We start from the raw sequence: 16,641 nt of genomic DNA, 5'->3' as shown, positions 1-16,641 counted from the left end.
TCCTATTCAGGATTAACACAGTGTATTACAGACCTTCTCTATGAAGCAAAAAAAAAGAGAAGTATCTGTTGTAAGTAGAAACAGAGGAAGTCTTTGTAATTAGTGGTTCGGTAATTAATATATTGTTTGTATTTATAAAGTCACGTCGGTTACAAAATCTCCTTTATCCACTTCTACTGCATATTGCAGTCCAGACACTAAGTAGGATTTTCAGACTAAGCAAATGAAAAGGGAGGTGCATGAAAAGTATATGATACTACCTGCATCTGATACTTAGTTCCGAGGTCAGCAGAAACTGGCTCGTTTTTATCATGTTTATGTTTGGGGTTTTTGCTAAAATAAAACCTAAAAATGAGAATCTTCTAATAATGGCGTTCACATGGAATAAATGGGGAGGCAACATGTTAACAAAACTATAGTGCTCTATGGCTGCTTGTGTAGGAGAAACACCTTTTTGACTTTTTGATCTATCTGCAGTAGGTCCAGTTAAAAGTAATTACAGCATTCTCTTTTCAGTGAATAAATGAATATTTCCAGGAGAGAATTACACCTCTCTTTCTTCCCTGTCACAAAAAATATATCTGGTTTTGTGTTGATCCAGGACATGAAGTCTGGTTGTCCTTTTGTAATGTGGCTTTTGATGCATTACTTCTAAGTTAATGTCTCTTGCTTTATAGATTGGAAAGTCCAACTTATACACCATCTCACCAACTGCATACACCCCAGCAGCCTCATTCGTCTGTTCCAGGTAACCACTTAAAATGGGTGGAAGAGGCAGTGAGACAAGGTGCTGTCTTCTGAGTTAATTGCTATCTTGCTTATGTTTATTCAAACATCATTTATGCAGAAATTACTGGGAAAGCTTCACATGAGAGGCTAATGAATGAGTTCTGTAATCTCTGAAAAGTTTGGATGGGAGGTTTGTGTTCATACCTGTTGTGCATGATTTTTTTAATTTCCCTTCTGTTTTGATTTTGTAGAATATGGCTTACAACAAGTATTTGTAGTATATTTTAATAGTAAATTCATTGAAGAATGAGGGGTATAATATATATTCAGGATGAAATTGACTCAGTTGTTCTACTTGTAATCTCAATATAGGAACACTTTTTTGTCATTGCAGTGTTCTAAGTAGTGAAGCAAACTAATTTGGTAAAGTAACAGAAGGTGATGTTAAAATAATTTTTCATAGCAGTTACCTTGGGTTCTATTTTAATTTCACTTAGGAATCATCAGAAGGTCCTCATCAATGTCTTATGTAGATGGGTATGTAGGGACATGGCCCAAAGAAAAAAGGTAAGTAGTCCTACTGTGCAAGTTGGTTAAAAAGATATTATTTATTTGTCATAAATGGTAATAAATGCTCCATAGTAGTTTGGATTTTCAGAATCCCCTAATAAGAGTTCTTGTAAGCGACTTGAAGAAGTAGAAAGAGAAAATGTATCATGGATTAAGAACTCAGTAACAGGAAAAAAAATCAGAAATAAACCATCTAGTTCTTACATTGAAATGAGGTATAGTTGAGATCATAGAATGATTTGAGTTAGACGGGACCTTAAAGCTCATCTAGTTAGAACCCCCTGCCATGGGCAGCAACACCTTCCACTAGTCCAGGTTGCTCAAAGCCCCGTCCAACCTGGCCTTGAATACTGCAGGGATGGGGCAGCCACAATATATTTGAATTGTTTGCATTAGGTATTTGAATTGTTGGCAGTAAATATGTTCACATTTACTAATTGCCATCAGCTAATAGTGGTAAGAGTAACATCCCTAATGAGCTCAGTAAAGACAAACTCAGGGCTTGTATTATTTTGTGAATAGTAATAACGATCACACTGAATGTTTTGGGGTTTAGGCTGGTCATAAATAATCTGTCAGGTGTAAATGAAAGTTAAAGTGGTAAGAGTTATAGTGATGGGTTATTCAGTAACTGTAAATTGCGTCTCTTCACACCTTCCTTCTCATCTGCTGTGCTATCTTCCTAAAATGCCCAGAATTTATTCCAAAGTAATAAGAAGTATTGTCTCTGAAGAAAATGTTGTTATATTCCATTTTGATGTGCATTTTTATTTATTCTATTTATATTTATCAAATATATGTATTTATATGTATAATTATTATATTGTATTTGAAGATAGGCAAATATAGTATACCTAACAGTGCCTTTAATACTATAGTCTTAAAGTAATTTTAAACCCAAATATGAATGTTTCAGTAGTAGTAGTAGTAGTAATAATCATGAGTTGCTCAGTTAGTTTCTTTATTCTCTATTAGGTCATCACTGCATGGAGTTTCATTTGACATTTCTTTTGACAAAGAAAAAAGCATTCCGGTATCTACTCCAAACAAAGGAATTACTAGATCTGTGAGCAATGAAGGCCTTACACTAAACACCAACCGCATGCCAAAACATACTAGAAAAAATCTGTCCTTCAAACCAGTGAATGGAGAGGAGGAAAATCAAGATATTGAAGAGGAAAAGGGCACAGTAGCTCATAAGGACAGAAGGGCCAATCAGTCTCTTAACACAAATCAAAAAAATGCCAATGAGAGCAGCCACTACAGGTTTCCAAATGGAGCTCTGCAAAACAGGGCAGTTCTGGATGATTTTGGCAATCGAATTGAGCCACCAAGCATTGAAGAGGCTTTGCAGATAATTCATAACACTGAAAAATCTCCCAGAGTTATCCCATCAGACCAAATTACAAATGGGTTCTTTCTTCACAATCAGGAAATGAGCATCTTGAATTCAAACATTAAACCAAATCAGTCTACTGCTGATATAATTACAGACACAAAAGGTGCTCTAAGTCCTGTGACTGACACTACAGAAGTAGATACTGGAATACATGTCCCTTCAGAAGATATTCCAGAGACGATGGATGAGGATTCTTCTTTGAGAGATTATACTGTAAGCATGGACTCTGACATGGAAGAACCATCTAAATTTCTCCAGGATTACGACATGCGAGCTAGCAGTCACAGAGATCAGTTAAGTCCCTGCCCCAGCTCAGTAAGTACTAAATCACAGGCAGGCAGCAGCGCTTCTTCAAGTTCGGGGGTTAAGATGACTAGCTTTGCAGAGCAGAAATTCAGGAAGTTGAATCACACAGATAGTAGAAGCAGTGGAAGTAGTTCTCAGAAAACCACACCAGAAGGTTCTGAGCTGAACATCCCTCATGTAGTTGCTTGGACTCATATTCCCGAGGAGGCATCTATTCCTCAAGGAAGAGACACTACCCAGTTACTGGCTTCTGAAATGGTACATCTTAGGATGAAGCTAGAGGAAAAGAGGCGAGCCATTGAAGCACAGAAGAAGAAAGTTGAAGCTGCATTCACGAAGCAGCGTCAGAAGATGGGAAGAACAGCATTTCTTAATGTTGTGAAAAAGAAAGGTGATGGAGTATCACCTCTGCGAGAAGAAGCAGCAGGAGCTGAAGATGAGAAGGTATTCACTGACAGTAATCAGTTGAAAGACAAAGAAACTCAAAAATCAGGTGAGCAAACTAGTAAGACTTCAGAATTAATTAAAGAAACCCCTGAAAACTCTCATAGCAAATGGTTCAGATCTCCTGCTACTCCTATGGATGCTGAAAAGCAATGGAGTTTAGCAAGCCCCTCAGAAGAAAACTTGAATGAAGGAGATATCTTAGAATATACGAAGTCTATTGAAAAACTAAACTCTTCCCTACACTTTTTGCAACAAGAAATGCAACGTCTGTCCCTTCAACAGGAGATGTTGATGCAGATGAGAGAGCAGCAGGCTTGGGTTATTTCTCCTCCTCAGCCTTCTCCTCAGAAGCAGATTCGGGACTTTAAGCCTTCATCAAGGCAAACAGGAACCCCAGCTCCCATTGCGCCTTTCTCACAGGAATCTCCTCGCTCTACACATCAGTCTCCACAGTCTTCCAACAGGAAGAATGCCTCTTTTCACATTAAAATGCAAAGGACTCCTAGGCCAAATGAACTGAAAATAACACCTCTCAATCGTACCTTGACTGCCCCGCGATCTGTGGATAGTCTTCCCCGTTTGAGGAGATTTTCTCCAAGTCAGGTTCCCATTCAAACTAGATCATTTGTTTGCTTTGGGGACGATGGTGAACAAATAAGTGAACCTCAGTTAAGGGGAAATCTTTCAAAGGAAGTCAAATCTACAGAAGAAGTAGCAAAAGAAGAAGGACCAAAACTTCTGAAACGGTGTGAAAAGAATTTGGAGGAAAAGGAGATTAAGCCTATTGAATCTAATGTTTCTGAAGTATTATCTCAGCCTATCACAGAAACGGTCTGCCTCACCCCAAATGAAGATCAGCTAAGCCAACCAATTCTACCACCACCAGCTCCCAAAACAGCTAACTTAATTGAAGTTTCCTTATCGGATTTGAAGCCACCAGAAAAAAATGAAGTATCTGTTGAGAAATATGAAGGTGAGAGTGACAGAGAGCAATTTGAGGATGACCAGAAAGTCTGTTGTGGATTCTTTTTTAAGGTAAGAGAATTAGTGGATGTGTATGTCTGCTATTAAGCTTCCTTTCAAAGGGAACTTCTTAATTAACATAAAGATTTCAGTGATGATTTTCGATTGATGTCAAAGCAGATAGGTCTGCAACTCTAAATGTATAAGCATATCTTTGCACTTGATTAATTTCACATCATAAGAGTAGTGAGATTCTACCGTACTGCAGTTCTGAGCATGCCAGAGTGTCCCTTTCCATTCATAGTTGGAGAAGAGTGCTTGGAGTTTTTTGTGAAGATGAATGCTGAATGAATGAAGATGAATGAAGAAAGATTTCTTTTTAGCATAAGCTTTGGTGACCTTAAACAAATATGCTCACATCTCACAGTCACTTCCCCACCCTACCCCCAAACTTAACTACGAGTTTTTGAAGTACATAACATTCAACATTTAAAAAAATGTATGTATGTCTCCAAGTTGCACTTGGGAGAGCCTTTTTGCCTCTCTTGGCTGGCTAAGGAAGTATAGTCTTCCAAGACTCCCTTTTGAAGTTGGTATTTGGGAGCACTCCCTGTTGTCTTTCTGAAGAGTTACATTCTGACAGGCTTTTAACTATAATGCACATTGTATTGTGCATTTAACTGTAATGGACAAACACTAATTTTCCATCTTGGAATACCTCAAAATCTTGAGGCACATCTGAGATGTGCCTTGCTTGTCTGGAAGCATTCCTCAGTTCTAACATAACACCTGGCTTGGTCAGCATAAATTTTTTCTATATGTTACATAGTTACTGCTTTTTGTGATAAATTACCTTCATCTCTATACAGATACAGTCTTCCGAAGCTGGATACAGGAGTTTATGCAGTGTGGGATCTGACTGTAAACTTAAATATTTCACTTAATAATTTTTTTCCTATTGGAGCTGAATTTTATATTTGACTTAAGAAGGAAAAATTCCTATATGAAAAGTTTTTCATAATCTTAAGAGAAATCTTTTAAAATAAACTTGTTTCAAATACTGCATAAGTATCTTATGGTATTGCAACCCAGTGTATAGAATTAAGTGTCTAATGACTTGGCAAAATCAGTTGCTGAATTTGATCTTGATATTTTGGGGTCCTTTTCCTTCAAATACTGTTGCTGCCAGGATGATCAAAAGGCAGAAAATGATATGGCAATGAAAAGAGCAGCATTGTTGGAGAAGCGTTTGAGAAGAGAAAGAGAGACTCTGCTTCGAAAGCAGCAGCTGGAAGCCGAACTAGAACATAAGAAGGAAGAGACAAGGTAAAACTACATGTCCTGATCCACGTGGTCAGTAGCAGTGAATGTAAAAATGTCTGCTTTAGTTAAAAACGTAACTTTCTGTCAAAAAATTGCATTTTAATATCCAAGATACTTAATCCAGATGTGCTGAGGATTTCAGCTGAAGACACATGTCAGCTGGCCCTGCAAAATCAGCAGGTGGCATCAGTCTGTAGCTCACTCAACGCATGTGTCCTGCTGGCCCGGGTGAAGTTCCCAAAGCGCTACCCTGCCTTATACTTTCTATTCTGAGGGAAAGCAAATCACTTGGGGCTTCTTTCTGCACAAATGCGAAATGCTTACTCACAGCAGTCAAGTTGATAAGCATGGTTTTGATTCTACTAGTAAATGTATGCCAAAAAACTTCGATTTGAAAATCGTAAAAGCAAGTTCCGCTTACTGCTGTCTGAGGAGTTTATAAAGTTGAAAAAAATCCAATGCCTGTGTTGTCCTCACTGCTAAAACTGTTAATGTGGAAAGTTCCTACTGCTGAATTTACTTGGTGATTTTTTTGTTTTAGACGAAAAACAGAAGAAGAACGTCAGAAAAAGGAGGATGAACGAGCACGGCGGGAATTTATTAAACAGGAATATATGAGAAGGAAACAATTAAAGCTAATGGAAGACATGGACACTGTCATAAAGCCACGTTCCCTCTCAATCAAACAAAAAAAGCCACGTCCAAAATCTATTCACAGAGATCATATTGAATCACCTAAGACACCAATCAAAGGTCCACCAGGTAACATATGTTCATGTGGAAAAAGAGTCTGTTCATGCTAAAACACCAGCTTGGGGTTTGGTACTAACAAGCACGTGCGTTTATTAGTGTCTTGTGCTAAGCTGAAGCTGCACGTGACTAAACTGGAAAGCAAAATCTGCCAATAGAAACAAAAAGATGAATGTCACTTACCTGCTATGCATGCATGCATATATCAACAAACAAAAAGGTTAACTGTATGAAAACCCAGTGGAAGCACTAATGTGTGTTGCAAGTTTCATGCACACCCATGTATTGTTCACTAATCTCTTCTTACACCTGTAGAGCTCAGAATGAATAACAGTTGGGAGATAAGAGATCAATTAATAAAATGGTGATTGTAAGGTAAGAGTACTTAAACTTCCACTTGATGCAGGCAAAATGAAAATAAAAAGTAAATTTTGTATTTTCAGTTTTTCTATTTTGCTCGCTCAGCTACTGCACGTAGCCCTAATCGCATGGAACAATTTGGCCTTCTTTAAGATACCACATTACTGCAGTATTGATTGGAAAAAATGTTGCCCATCTACAAGTGGAGAAAAAGTAACCAGACTTCTCAGTGATCCTTTTTGTTACAGCATTGTATAGCCTTTTTATTCTGCTGTATTTTCTCTAGCTGCTTCCCTCCATCTTCCAGTATACTTTGCAGTATTCCTTAACACCTTCCAAAGACTCCATTCCAAGCTTTCAATTAAGTCTCTTAAGCCCTCTTTCATGAGGACTTACTAACTTTGATTGCATTCTTCAGTTTGCATAGTGCCAGTATTCCTACATCCATGCTTCACGTTAATGCTTAGTTTGAGACCATCCCAGGTGGGTGCAAATGGCTGGGTGTCCACAAGTGTTTAGATGCAGTGCACCACATATGCATGCAGGTATATCATGTATGGGTGTAAGAGTCTTATACATAAAAGCTCTTACTGACTTTCTGATGCTGGTGTTGGGTCTAATGAACAGACTCTACTACTTGCTTAGGTTTATACACCTTAACTTTGTTTTTATCCAGGTTCACAGCTTTATCGTGTTTTTTCAGTATCTAGTCTTTCATTGGCATCGCTGAATACAGGGGACAATGAGAGTGTGCAGTCAGGCAAGAGAACACCAAGGTAAAGCTAAAATAACAGTTTCATTTAATAAAATTTGATAATCAGCTATGTAAAACTAGCTTGAATTTTAAAGAGGTCATGTATATATTGTGTACTCCAGGAACAGGTATGTTTTCCTGATTTGAGACATGGATAATATCCACTGTCAGGCATTAGGTAACCAAGCCGTGATCATTTGTTTTACAAATTTTACTCAGTAAACCAGTTGAGCAGCTATAAATGAGGTCAAAGCAAAATGCTATTCACACAGCCTCTTTAATTTCACTTGCTTGAATTTAAGTCTCAACTTGTGGATATTTCATTAAACCTATATGCTACGTGCAGCTACATAGCTTCTTTCCTTTATTTTAACATTCTTTTCTGGGTTTTTTTTCCCCTTAGCAGCCACACAGGGAAGTATTAAACGTTCATTAGGACTTCAGCCTTTCCCAAACATCCAAATTTAGTTTGCATTACAAACCACATGGAAATTAAATAAGAAGAGATTAAAATAAGATAATTTTTTAAATTTTATTTCCAGAATCTATTTTATGATTCAGACAAAAATTATTATTTCTGTGTAACTATGTAATTACATTCAGGGGAATACTTTTTTATATCTATAGGAAAGAACTAGGGAAGAAAGGGAAACTAGGAAAAGGAGTTTGATAAGGAGTACTCTGTGTTACAATATCACATCATGTTTTCATGGCCAATATGCATCACTTATCAACTGTGACATGCCTGCAGCTGGTTTCAGTTGACTTTTCAATTTCCTGGAGGTCTTGAGAACTGACTCGAGAACTGGTTATTACATTAGAAACTGTAACAAAATGATCCAAATGTCTTAAGATCTCTTAAAAATTATCTGTTTTAACTGATAGGGGGATTTATTCCAACTGTATGAGCTATTAGAAAAGGCTTGATGTAGCTTACACAGAACTTAAAGGAGATGGCCCTTATCTATGTAGTCTTAGTTGTATAGTGCTGTACTATGCTTCTAATGAACAGTACCTTGTATTTGATTTAGGGAGTTGAGACTTTTGAAATACGATAAAATTCAGTGCAAATTGCTGAAAGGAACAGAGTTGAAGGAATTTTCAGTATCTTTCCAGACCCATGCTATCAGCTTTTTGTTGCATCAGAATTGTCTTTTGATGATCACACTGAGTGAATTTCAGTGATACCTTTGAAGTCTCCTTCATGCAGATGCTAATCCCAAAAAAGGTGTAGGATATATAAAAGATTGAATTTTCATCTATTGCTGATGTTACTGGAAGTTAGCATGTATATAAATGTTATTATAATACTACTCTTTTTTTTTCGTATTCTGTGCTGGTAGTGCTTTCTCACTTAGAAAAGTCTTCATTTCCAAGCTACAAATTGGACTGGCTTTTGCAGTAGCTGCAATCCAAAAAAATGTTTAAATATCCTGTAACAGTTAAAGAGTAACTTGTAAATCTTGCTTAGACCTTTAAATGTAACTACTCACATTTGAGTGCAAGCACAGCCTGAAGAATTACAGCACCAGAAGTTACTGCTTGTGAAAACAAAAAATAGAAAGGAAATTGTTTTGCTGTCTTAAATACAGCAGTTCTCACTGCCAGTTGTTGTAGTAAGTATAAATGAACTAAATTTTTACTTCACATTGATCATTCTATCAAGAACTGCTTTGTTTGCTACATGAAATATCATTATTTTGTTAGTACCAATGTAAACGTAATCTAGATTCCCACTTAGTAATAATATTCCACAGCTTAGAGCATCTATTAGGTTTCTTTTCTCAGATGTAACCCAAAAATTTACTAACATCCACCTCATGTAAATACCAACTTCTTGCATCACTCAAAACACTTTATATGGAACATGAACTCAGTTATCCATTAATTTCTTCTGTAAATATTGTACATTTAGGTTTATAGTCTACACTTCAAAATAATTGTGTTCTACCTTAATACAGTTTGCTTTCCTTTCATATTAGAAGGCGTCTATGCTGAACGTTGTAATTTTTTTAATAGACTTTAAAATTAATGTTTAGGTCTGAGTCGGTGGAAGGATTCTTATCTCCAAGTCGCTGTGGTAGTCGTAATGGAGAAAAAGATTGGGAAAATGCGTCTACAACTTCTTCAGTCGCCTCTGCTACAGAATACACAGGTCAGGGGCAGCAATATTCAGAAAAGAACCTGACTGTTAGTGGTTCTATGCATGAAAAGTTTTTCATTATCTTTGGTTTCATAAAACTTGATTGAGGGCTTTTCATAGAAATGTGAAGATGGTAACAAGACAAGGTTAAAATTTTAAATCCAAAATAAAAGTACTGAGTCAGTAGCATTTGTACTAAGCAGAATAAACTGCAGTTTGGCTCAAAACAGCAACTGGGCTCACATAACACTGGGCACTCCAGCAAGGCAAGAACAGTTGAAATTTAAGCTAAATTTAGAATAGAGTTACAAAAGGCAAAAACCAAATTGCAGCATGAAAACAAAAGCTCTGTTTCTTGCCCACCTAATATCTCATTGTTTGATAAAAGAGTAAAGTAATGTTGGTGTTTTCAATAAACTTTTAGGGAGATCAGGTTTGATGGACAGGCCTGCTGGCAAATGTTAGTGTTGAAAATAATCTTATCTCCTTTTTGCTGAAATTACTACAGTCTGGGAGGACAAATTGTTCATTCTGAACATCAGAAAGTACTTACATAATTTTGAATCATGAAACTTCAGTCAGTTTGTGTCAGTTTGTGCCACTTGCGTATGAAATTAAATTACAGGACAGATTGCAGGATTTTGCCTGGTGGTCTTGCTGAGTTTTCTCATAAAGACCCATACTGCTGAAGATCATCTTTTAATAGCTACTGTGTAGAGCTTATTTTTAAATGAAGGAATATGGAGTCCGTAGGAATTGAACAGAAGGCTTTTTTCACGTTTTAATATCTTCACTCAGTCAGATTTCATATGGATATTTTGTGTTGATTCTAGGCTTTTTTCCTCAAAGCCTAGACAAACTGAGATTTTATCTAAAATTTAATTGGTAATTGCTTATGTATAATATTCCTTTCTAAGACTTCAAATTTGTACTTACATGTTTTTGGTGGTATTTTTAAATGGTCTTGACACAATTGCACATATCTTTCAGAGGTTAAAATAGAGGAGATTTCTTTTTCAATCAGATGAATCAAATCTCTTTACAGACAGAACAATCTGGCCAGTGTCGGGCCAGATCTCATCCCTGGTTTTGGGTAAAACATGTCTGGAGTACAAGGTGGATAGGCTACAGTAACTCTAAGCACCACATCAAGTTTCATTGTTACTCCTCTCACCCTTGAAATCACAAGTGTATGTGGAGAAAATGAAAGAATTTGCTCCCTCCTGAATGAGTGAAATGTTAGTTAGAAAATGCAAAACATTTTACTGTTCACAGAAAAGGCCCTCTGAGAGAAAATGTATTTACCAAGATTGCCGATAATGATGATTTAATAATGAAAGACACATTTGTAAGCAAATTCAGTAACAGTTGAAAGAATGACATTTTACTTGCTTGTGAAACTTGTGGTCTCTAGTCTAATTCTATTTTACTCCTATATTTGTCTTTTCATGCATGCATAAGATCCATACCAGAAATGCTTCACAGCATTTCAAGTAACTCTTTGTTGGCTTGTTCATTAACTTAGCTTATTTGTCATTCTTCCTCCATAGGACCAAAGCTCTTCAAAGAACCCAGTGCTAAATCCAATAAGTATATAATTCAGAATGCGCTGGCACATTGCTGTTTGGCAGGAAAAGTAAATGAAGGTCAAAAGAAAAAGATACTGGAGGTAAGGATATACTCCCCTAAAAGCATAAACACCTGAGTTAAACCATAGTCAGGCATTAGGAAGGCACTCAAGTATAAATGCGGTTATCGAAAGGAGTCTTCTGAGGTTATGCCAGCTCTTAGTGAAAGGCTTAAGTAACTTCTGTGCCTTGCTTCCTGTGTAGACAGAGAGGTTCTCTAGTACTGTACAAACAATAGTGTTGTACATGCAGCATAGGAAGTTGCATTAATTGACATGTTGATTAATCATTACTGCTTGCTTAATGTGGGAACTTCAATATGTGGATTTTTATAATTTGCTCACATACTTGTTTTACCTAACATGAAAAGTACCCATCTGACAGAGCTCCTCAGATTAGGACCTTTAGAACAATAGGATAGCTCACGCGTGAACAGAAAGAACTGAAATACATCCCTCCTAGGCTTTTCTCCAGTTTCCAAGCAGTAGGACAAATTCAAGAGTTCTGCTAGAAAAGGTGCCTTCCAGCCTTTTCTCTTACCCTCGTATAAACCTTTCTGAAGACACACAAACACTGTAAGGGTGAGAACTCAGGGACCAATATGTTTCCCTGCAAAAGGAGTAACAGAGAGTATGAGCATTGACAGTAATGGGACTGTTCCTTTTTACCAACTGAGAAAAATTTGACAGATAAAATACATCAAAGAATACAGGTACTTGGAATCTGGATTTAATTTCTTTTCTGGAATAAATTTCACAACAGTATTTCCTGCCCTTTCTTCTCTTCATGATTCTTCTGCATTCATGTCTAGATGCTGCCTTCTCTGTCTTTCCTGCTACTTTTTGGAAATAACAAGTGAGAAATCAAGACAGCCTTTTTTAGTTCAAGTAACTGAGAGCATAAGAACCCCCAGAAATCCCAGGAAAGAACAGCTGTTAAAAGGTCATGCTTAACTCTAGGATGCAGAATACCTCACTTGGCAGAAGCTGTACATGTTCAGGGCACATGACCCATATAGAAGAAGTTGTGTTGGGTGGAATAGGAATCTGAAGATTTCATCTAATAAAGAACTTTTGCTTAGTACACCTCAACTGACCTTATGGTTTGACCAAACTTGAATGGATTTAGGGAGGTCTGAAATCTCATTTTGCCACTGGAGGATCTTCCGTGCACATCTAGATTTATCTAAATTTACTGTTCCCAAACCTGGAACTATTAGACCTGCTTGATGAAATTGATGTACGGATTTTTATTGGGTCTAAAAAAATCAGCTAGGATGTCTGTCCTTGAGGTGCAACTAAACACCTCAAGGTGAAATTGTCTAAATAAATAAGGTTTTGCCTGAGAAAGATAACTGCCTTACCAAAATCAAGGTAGGGGAGGCTTAGTAAATTCTAATAATTGAAAATAAGGTCTTTGAGTGGATAGAGTTACAGACAAGTTTCAGCTCTGGTAGAAAGCAAATTCAAAATGCCAATCCAATGATTCTGGTTGTTTTCTAATGACGATGCAAAATTCATTTTGTGAATCTTTTTCTTTCTTTCTTTTAAAGGAAATGGAAAAATCCGATGCCAATAACTTCTTAATCTTGTTCCGGGATTCAGGCTGCCAGTTCAGATCTCTGTATACATACTGCCCTGATACTGAAGAAATCAATAAATTAACAGGAATAGGTCCCAAATCTATCACAAAGAAAATGATAGAGGGACTGTATAAATACAACTCTGACAGGAAGCAATTTAGCCACATACCTGCCAAAACTTTGTCTGCCAGTGTTGATGCAATTACCATTCACAGCCATTTGTGGCAAACCAAGAGACCAGTAACTCCTAAGAAACTTCTACCCACCAAGGCATAGTAGATGGGAAAAAATTTCCTTCAGACAATTATGATAAACTTGCACTTCATCTTTACTGCCTATAGGAAGTAGATTTCTAGTTGCCAACAAGACTCTTAGAACTTAAACTGGACACCCAAGTTCTATTATCATGTCCAACTGGAATGTAAACACAGTGTTTAGGAGTGCAGAAGATTATCACTTAGGTGATTACAGAAATGTTTGACTTGTGTGGAGATTTGTATGTGCTAATACAGAGTATATTCGCTCTGTATTTTGATTAGAAACACTGAAGCACTGAATGTTCCTCTTTAGTGACTCAAACTACATTTTTTTTACATCTGTTGCCTTATATGTTTGTATTTGTGCTTGTCTTGAAATATTTTTTCTTTCACTAAAAGAATACTTCTTAATATTCTCAATACCATTGAACTTTGCATACAGGCTTACAGTAGAGACTAAAAGAGAAGTTGTGTATCACCGAAGAACATCTGAATGGGTCTGTTCTGCAATATCCTTATTGTATGTTGTAACAAAATCAAGATACATTCCCCTTAGTATTTACAATTCTTTTTCAATTAAATAATACTGATTTGCTCATAGACGAAACAGTAAAGGAAAAACCTTTGAACTGCTTGAAGCTTCCTTCAAATAAATTATTTAACAACTCAGGGTATAGTTCGGTGATGCAGTTATTCCTGTTTCAGTAAGTTGCCATCTGAGATGTAATGACTGACCATGTGTGTGTTCACAATAGCATTAAAATGTAAAGTAAGAAATTTGGTGGGCCTCTAAAACAGTTGAAGCAAATGTGCTTTATTCTGCATTGTTCCAGATGAAGAGCGAGCACATGGTCAGGTACGGCTTCTCCAGGGAAGGAATAAGAAGTTGTGAGTTAGGTCCCTGATGTTTGCCTGACAGAACACTAAAAATATTCAAAAGAATCACAGAATTCACTAAGTCACAGATATTTCAGAAGTTGTTTATCTTATTCCCATTGATTTTACTATCCAGGCCACTGTCTGTTCTTCCTGCCTTCAGACCCACCGTGCAGACAAGTACATCTGATGAGAATTTTCAGTATGTCCTAGTAAATTGTTTTCTTGACACGGTCTAATAGCCAATGTCTTGTGACACTGAGTGATTTTAAATACATGTGGCAAAAAAAGCCTAAATGACATTTCAGTAAGGTATAATATGGCCAATTACAAAACCAAACTCTAGGGCATACTTCAGTATTATTTACCAAGGGCTGCATTTTATTTCAAAACAGTATTTGATTATTTTATAGATCACTACTCCGTTTCAGTGTTTGTTTCTCTTATAATTTGCTTTTAACATAGCACTGTTCTGGGAGAAAAATTAAAAACAAACAGAAACTACAAACTTGAAGCCTCCCTTAAATCTGTGGCAGTTTTTGTAATGTACACAGTGTACACCAGAGGATTTGTTGGGGGAAAAAAATCTCATTCTCAGGAAAAGACTTGAATGATTTGTGATTCTGTTCTGTTTCAGTGTTGTGACAACTACATTAACATAAGACAGTATTGTGCTGTAAGTATGTAATCCATTCTGTTTCATGAGGAGACTAAAACTATGTCCGTATTTCTCTCATTAAACTGCTTTGAGAGAAACTGCCTCACTACGATGATGTACTCATTTACTTCTACAAAAGATGCACAGGAATGAGATGTCATTAAGCAGGTTAGAACAGTACTTTTTTTAAATTATTATAAGGCCTTAGGCATCAATGCATCTGGTTATCAACATTTTCTCAAAAATGCTGTCAGTTTTACTGTAATTTATGTTCTTATATTTATGTATATTTGTTAAAACTGTAAAAAAAAAAAGAAAAACACTTTAAAATACATGTTTAATATGTATGTGGCTCAAAACTATTTGTGGTTAGCTGATTCCTACTGTTTGCATGTATATCACCAGGATATGTAACTCTTATATTTGAAGTGTATACAGATCATGTATATAGGATATAAATAATATTAAAAAGGAGAGAAGAGGGTTTGCACATTCTGCCTGTTAGACAGTTCCTACAAACACTAAGTAGGAACATCCTGAATAAAAGTATGAAACTGTGTACAATATACAGTGATTCAAGAGACCAGGAGGTTGGAAGTAAGTGAAACACGTGCAGTGAACAAGTTCAAAAGAAGTTTTATCATTGGAGGCTTTTTATTTCTAAAACTGAAGATTTGCAACACCACAAAGACACACGCTTCAATCTAATCAAAGTGAGCTTAAATGACAGGAGTACTCGCTGAGTAATTTTAAATATACCGGAATGTATCATGGAATTTACATTTGTCAACAGGTTAAAGATTTGTGCAATGTCGAAAAGTAGAATGTGTATAACACAGTTGAAAATTTCATTGCTCGCAGTATAAAGTTTTACTTACCACAGGAAAAGTAAAGCTAGACACACTTTTCCTTTTTAAGCCTGCAACTTTTCTAATTCCAGTGGATCTTTGGTTGGGATCATGTTTAAAAAAAAAGAAAAAAAAAAAAAAAAAAAAAAGCTTTCCATAAAGGCCAGTATTTATCACTGACCTTTTCAGAACACACTGGTGCTTTCATCAGGGGTATTATTATTGTTGCTACAACTGAATTGCCAAACTCTTGTCTTAAGTTTTTGGAGCGAAATTTCATATTCTAACAGTCATAATAGCTACTGAAATATTTTTTTTCTTTTTTTTATGTTAGTATGACTGTTAGTTTTTATTATTTGGCTGTTTAAAGCCAAATTCAGCTTATTTAATTATGATTTAATGGGCACTGTTGAAAAATGTACAGTGTATTGTGTGCTTACTTGTCCACTTCAATGGAGCATAGCTTCCATATTTTTTCAAATGCTGTGCTGTAAAATATTGTCATTGCTACTTATGTGGTACAGTGTAGTTTTTTCCTTTCATTTAAATAAAAGCATGGCACCAAAACTACTTTTTTTGTTTTCTTGCTTACATGTAAATATAAACTGAAACTATAAAAAGTTCACATTAATATTTAGATCTTTTTTATTCTCATATTTCAGCAACATAGAACTTGTAGGAAATCTGTACCAAATTCATTTCTCCTTTTGTTCCCCATTGTCTTTCTTTCACAAACAGTTTAGTTTTCAGATCTTATAGGGGGAGGCCGTTGAAGAATTAGGCACTTCATCTCATTCTTGAGGACAGCATATTGTTACCCTGTTCTCTTCCGAACTGAGTTTCACAATTGTAAGTCAACTGATAAGCTCCAGTACGCCAGTTTGGTTCCATTGCTCCAAAACTCACTGGTCAGTAACCGTGATTGCTTCAGATGGGAAGGTTTTCAAGATGAACTGGAGCCTTAACTTGTACTTGAACAGAAATAGTATAAAAAATATGGTCTCTCTTCCAGATTTGTAAATTTGCCATTTTTTCCAGTCTGAATTGT

The 16,641-nt window shown here is 36.3% G+C and overlaps 1 protein-coding gene across 6 annotated transcripts in view; it reads left to right on the top strand.

Annotated features, from left to right (window-relative positions):
* The window catches only part of CAMSAP2 (calmodulin regulated spectrin associated protein family member 2), an 86,170-nt gene extending 69,878 nt beyond the window's left edge, over window positions 1–16,292 (top strand). For 2 of the 6 annotated variants that reach the window (XM_080622565.1, XM_080622561.1), the window contains 9 exons: window positions 678–748; window positions 1,227–1,296; window positions 2,275–4,486; window positions 5,604–5,740; window positions 6,279–6,499; window positions 7,551–7,623; window positions 9,641–9,756; window positions 11,295–11,413; window positions 12,925–16,292. In XM_080622565.1, the coding sequence (XP_080478691.1) occupies window positions 678–748; window positions 1,227–1,296; window positions 2,275–4,486; window positions 5,604–5,740; window positions 6,279–6,499; window positions 7,551–7,623; window positions 9,641–9,756; window positions 11,295–11,413; window positions 12,925–13,230 (3,325 nt within the window). In that variant the 3' untranslated portion in view covers window positions 13,231–16,292. Of the gene's footprint in view, window positions 1–677; window positions 749–1,226; window positions 1,297–2,274; window positions 4,487–5,603; window positions 5,741–6,278; window positions 6,500–7,523; window positions 7,624–9,620; window positions 9,757–11,294; window positions 11,414–12,924 lie in introns of those variants that run through there. The other 4 variants (XM_080622562.1, XM_080622560.1, XM_080622563.1 and 1 more) reach the window with 3 other exon arrangements.
* The last annotated feature ends 349 nt before the right edge of the window (window positions 16,293–16,641 follow it).

This window comes from Psittacula echo, assembly GCF_963264785.1.
Source record: "Psittacula echo genome assembly, chromosome: 7".
NCBI lineage: Eukaryota > Metazoa > Chordata > Aves > Psittaciformes > Psittacidae > Psittacula > Psittacula echo.
Note: the sequence above shows the minus strand (reverse complement) of the source record. Positions and strands in the feature narration are given on the sequence as shown.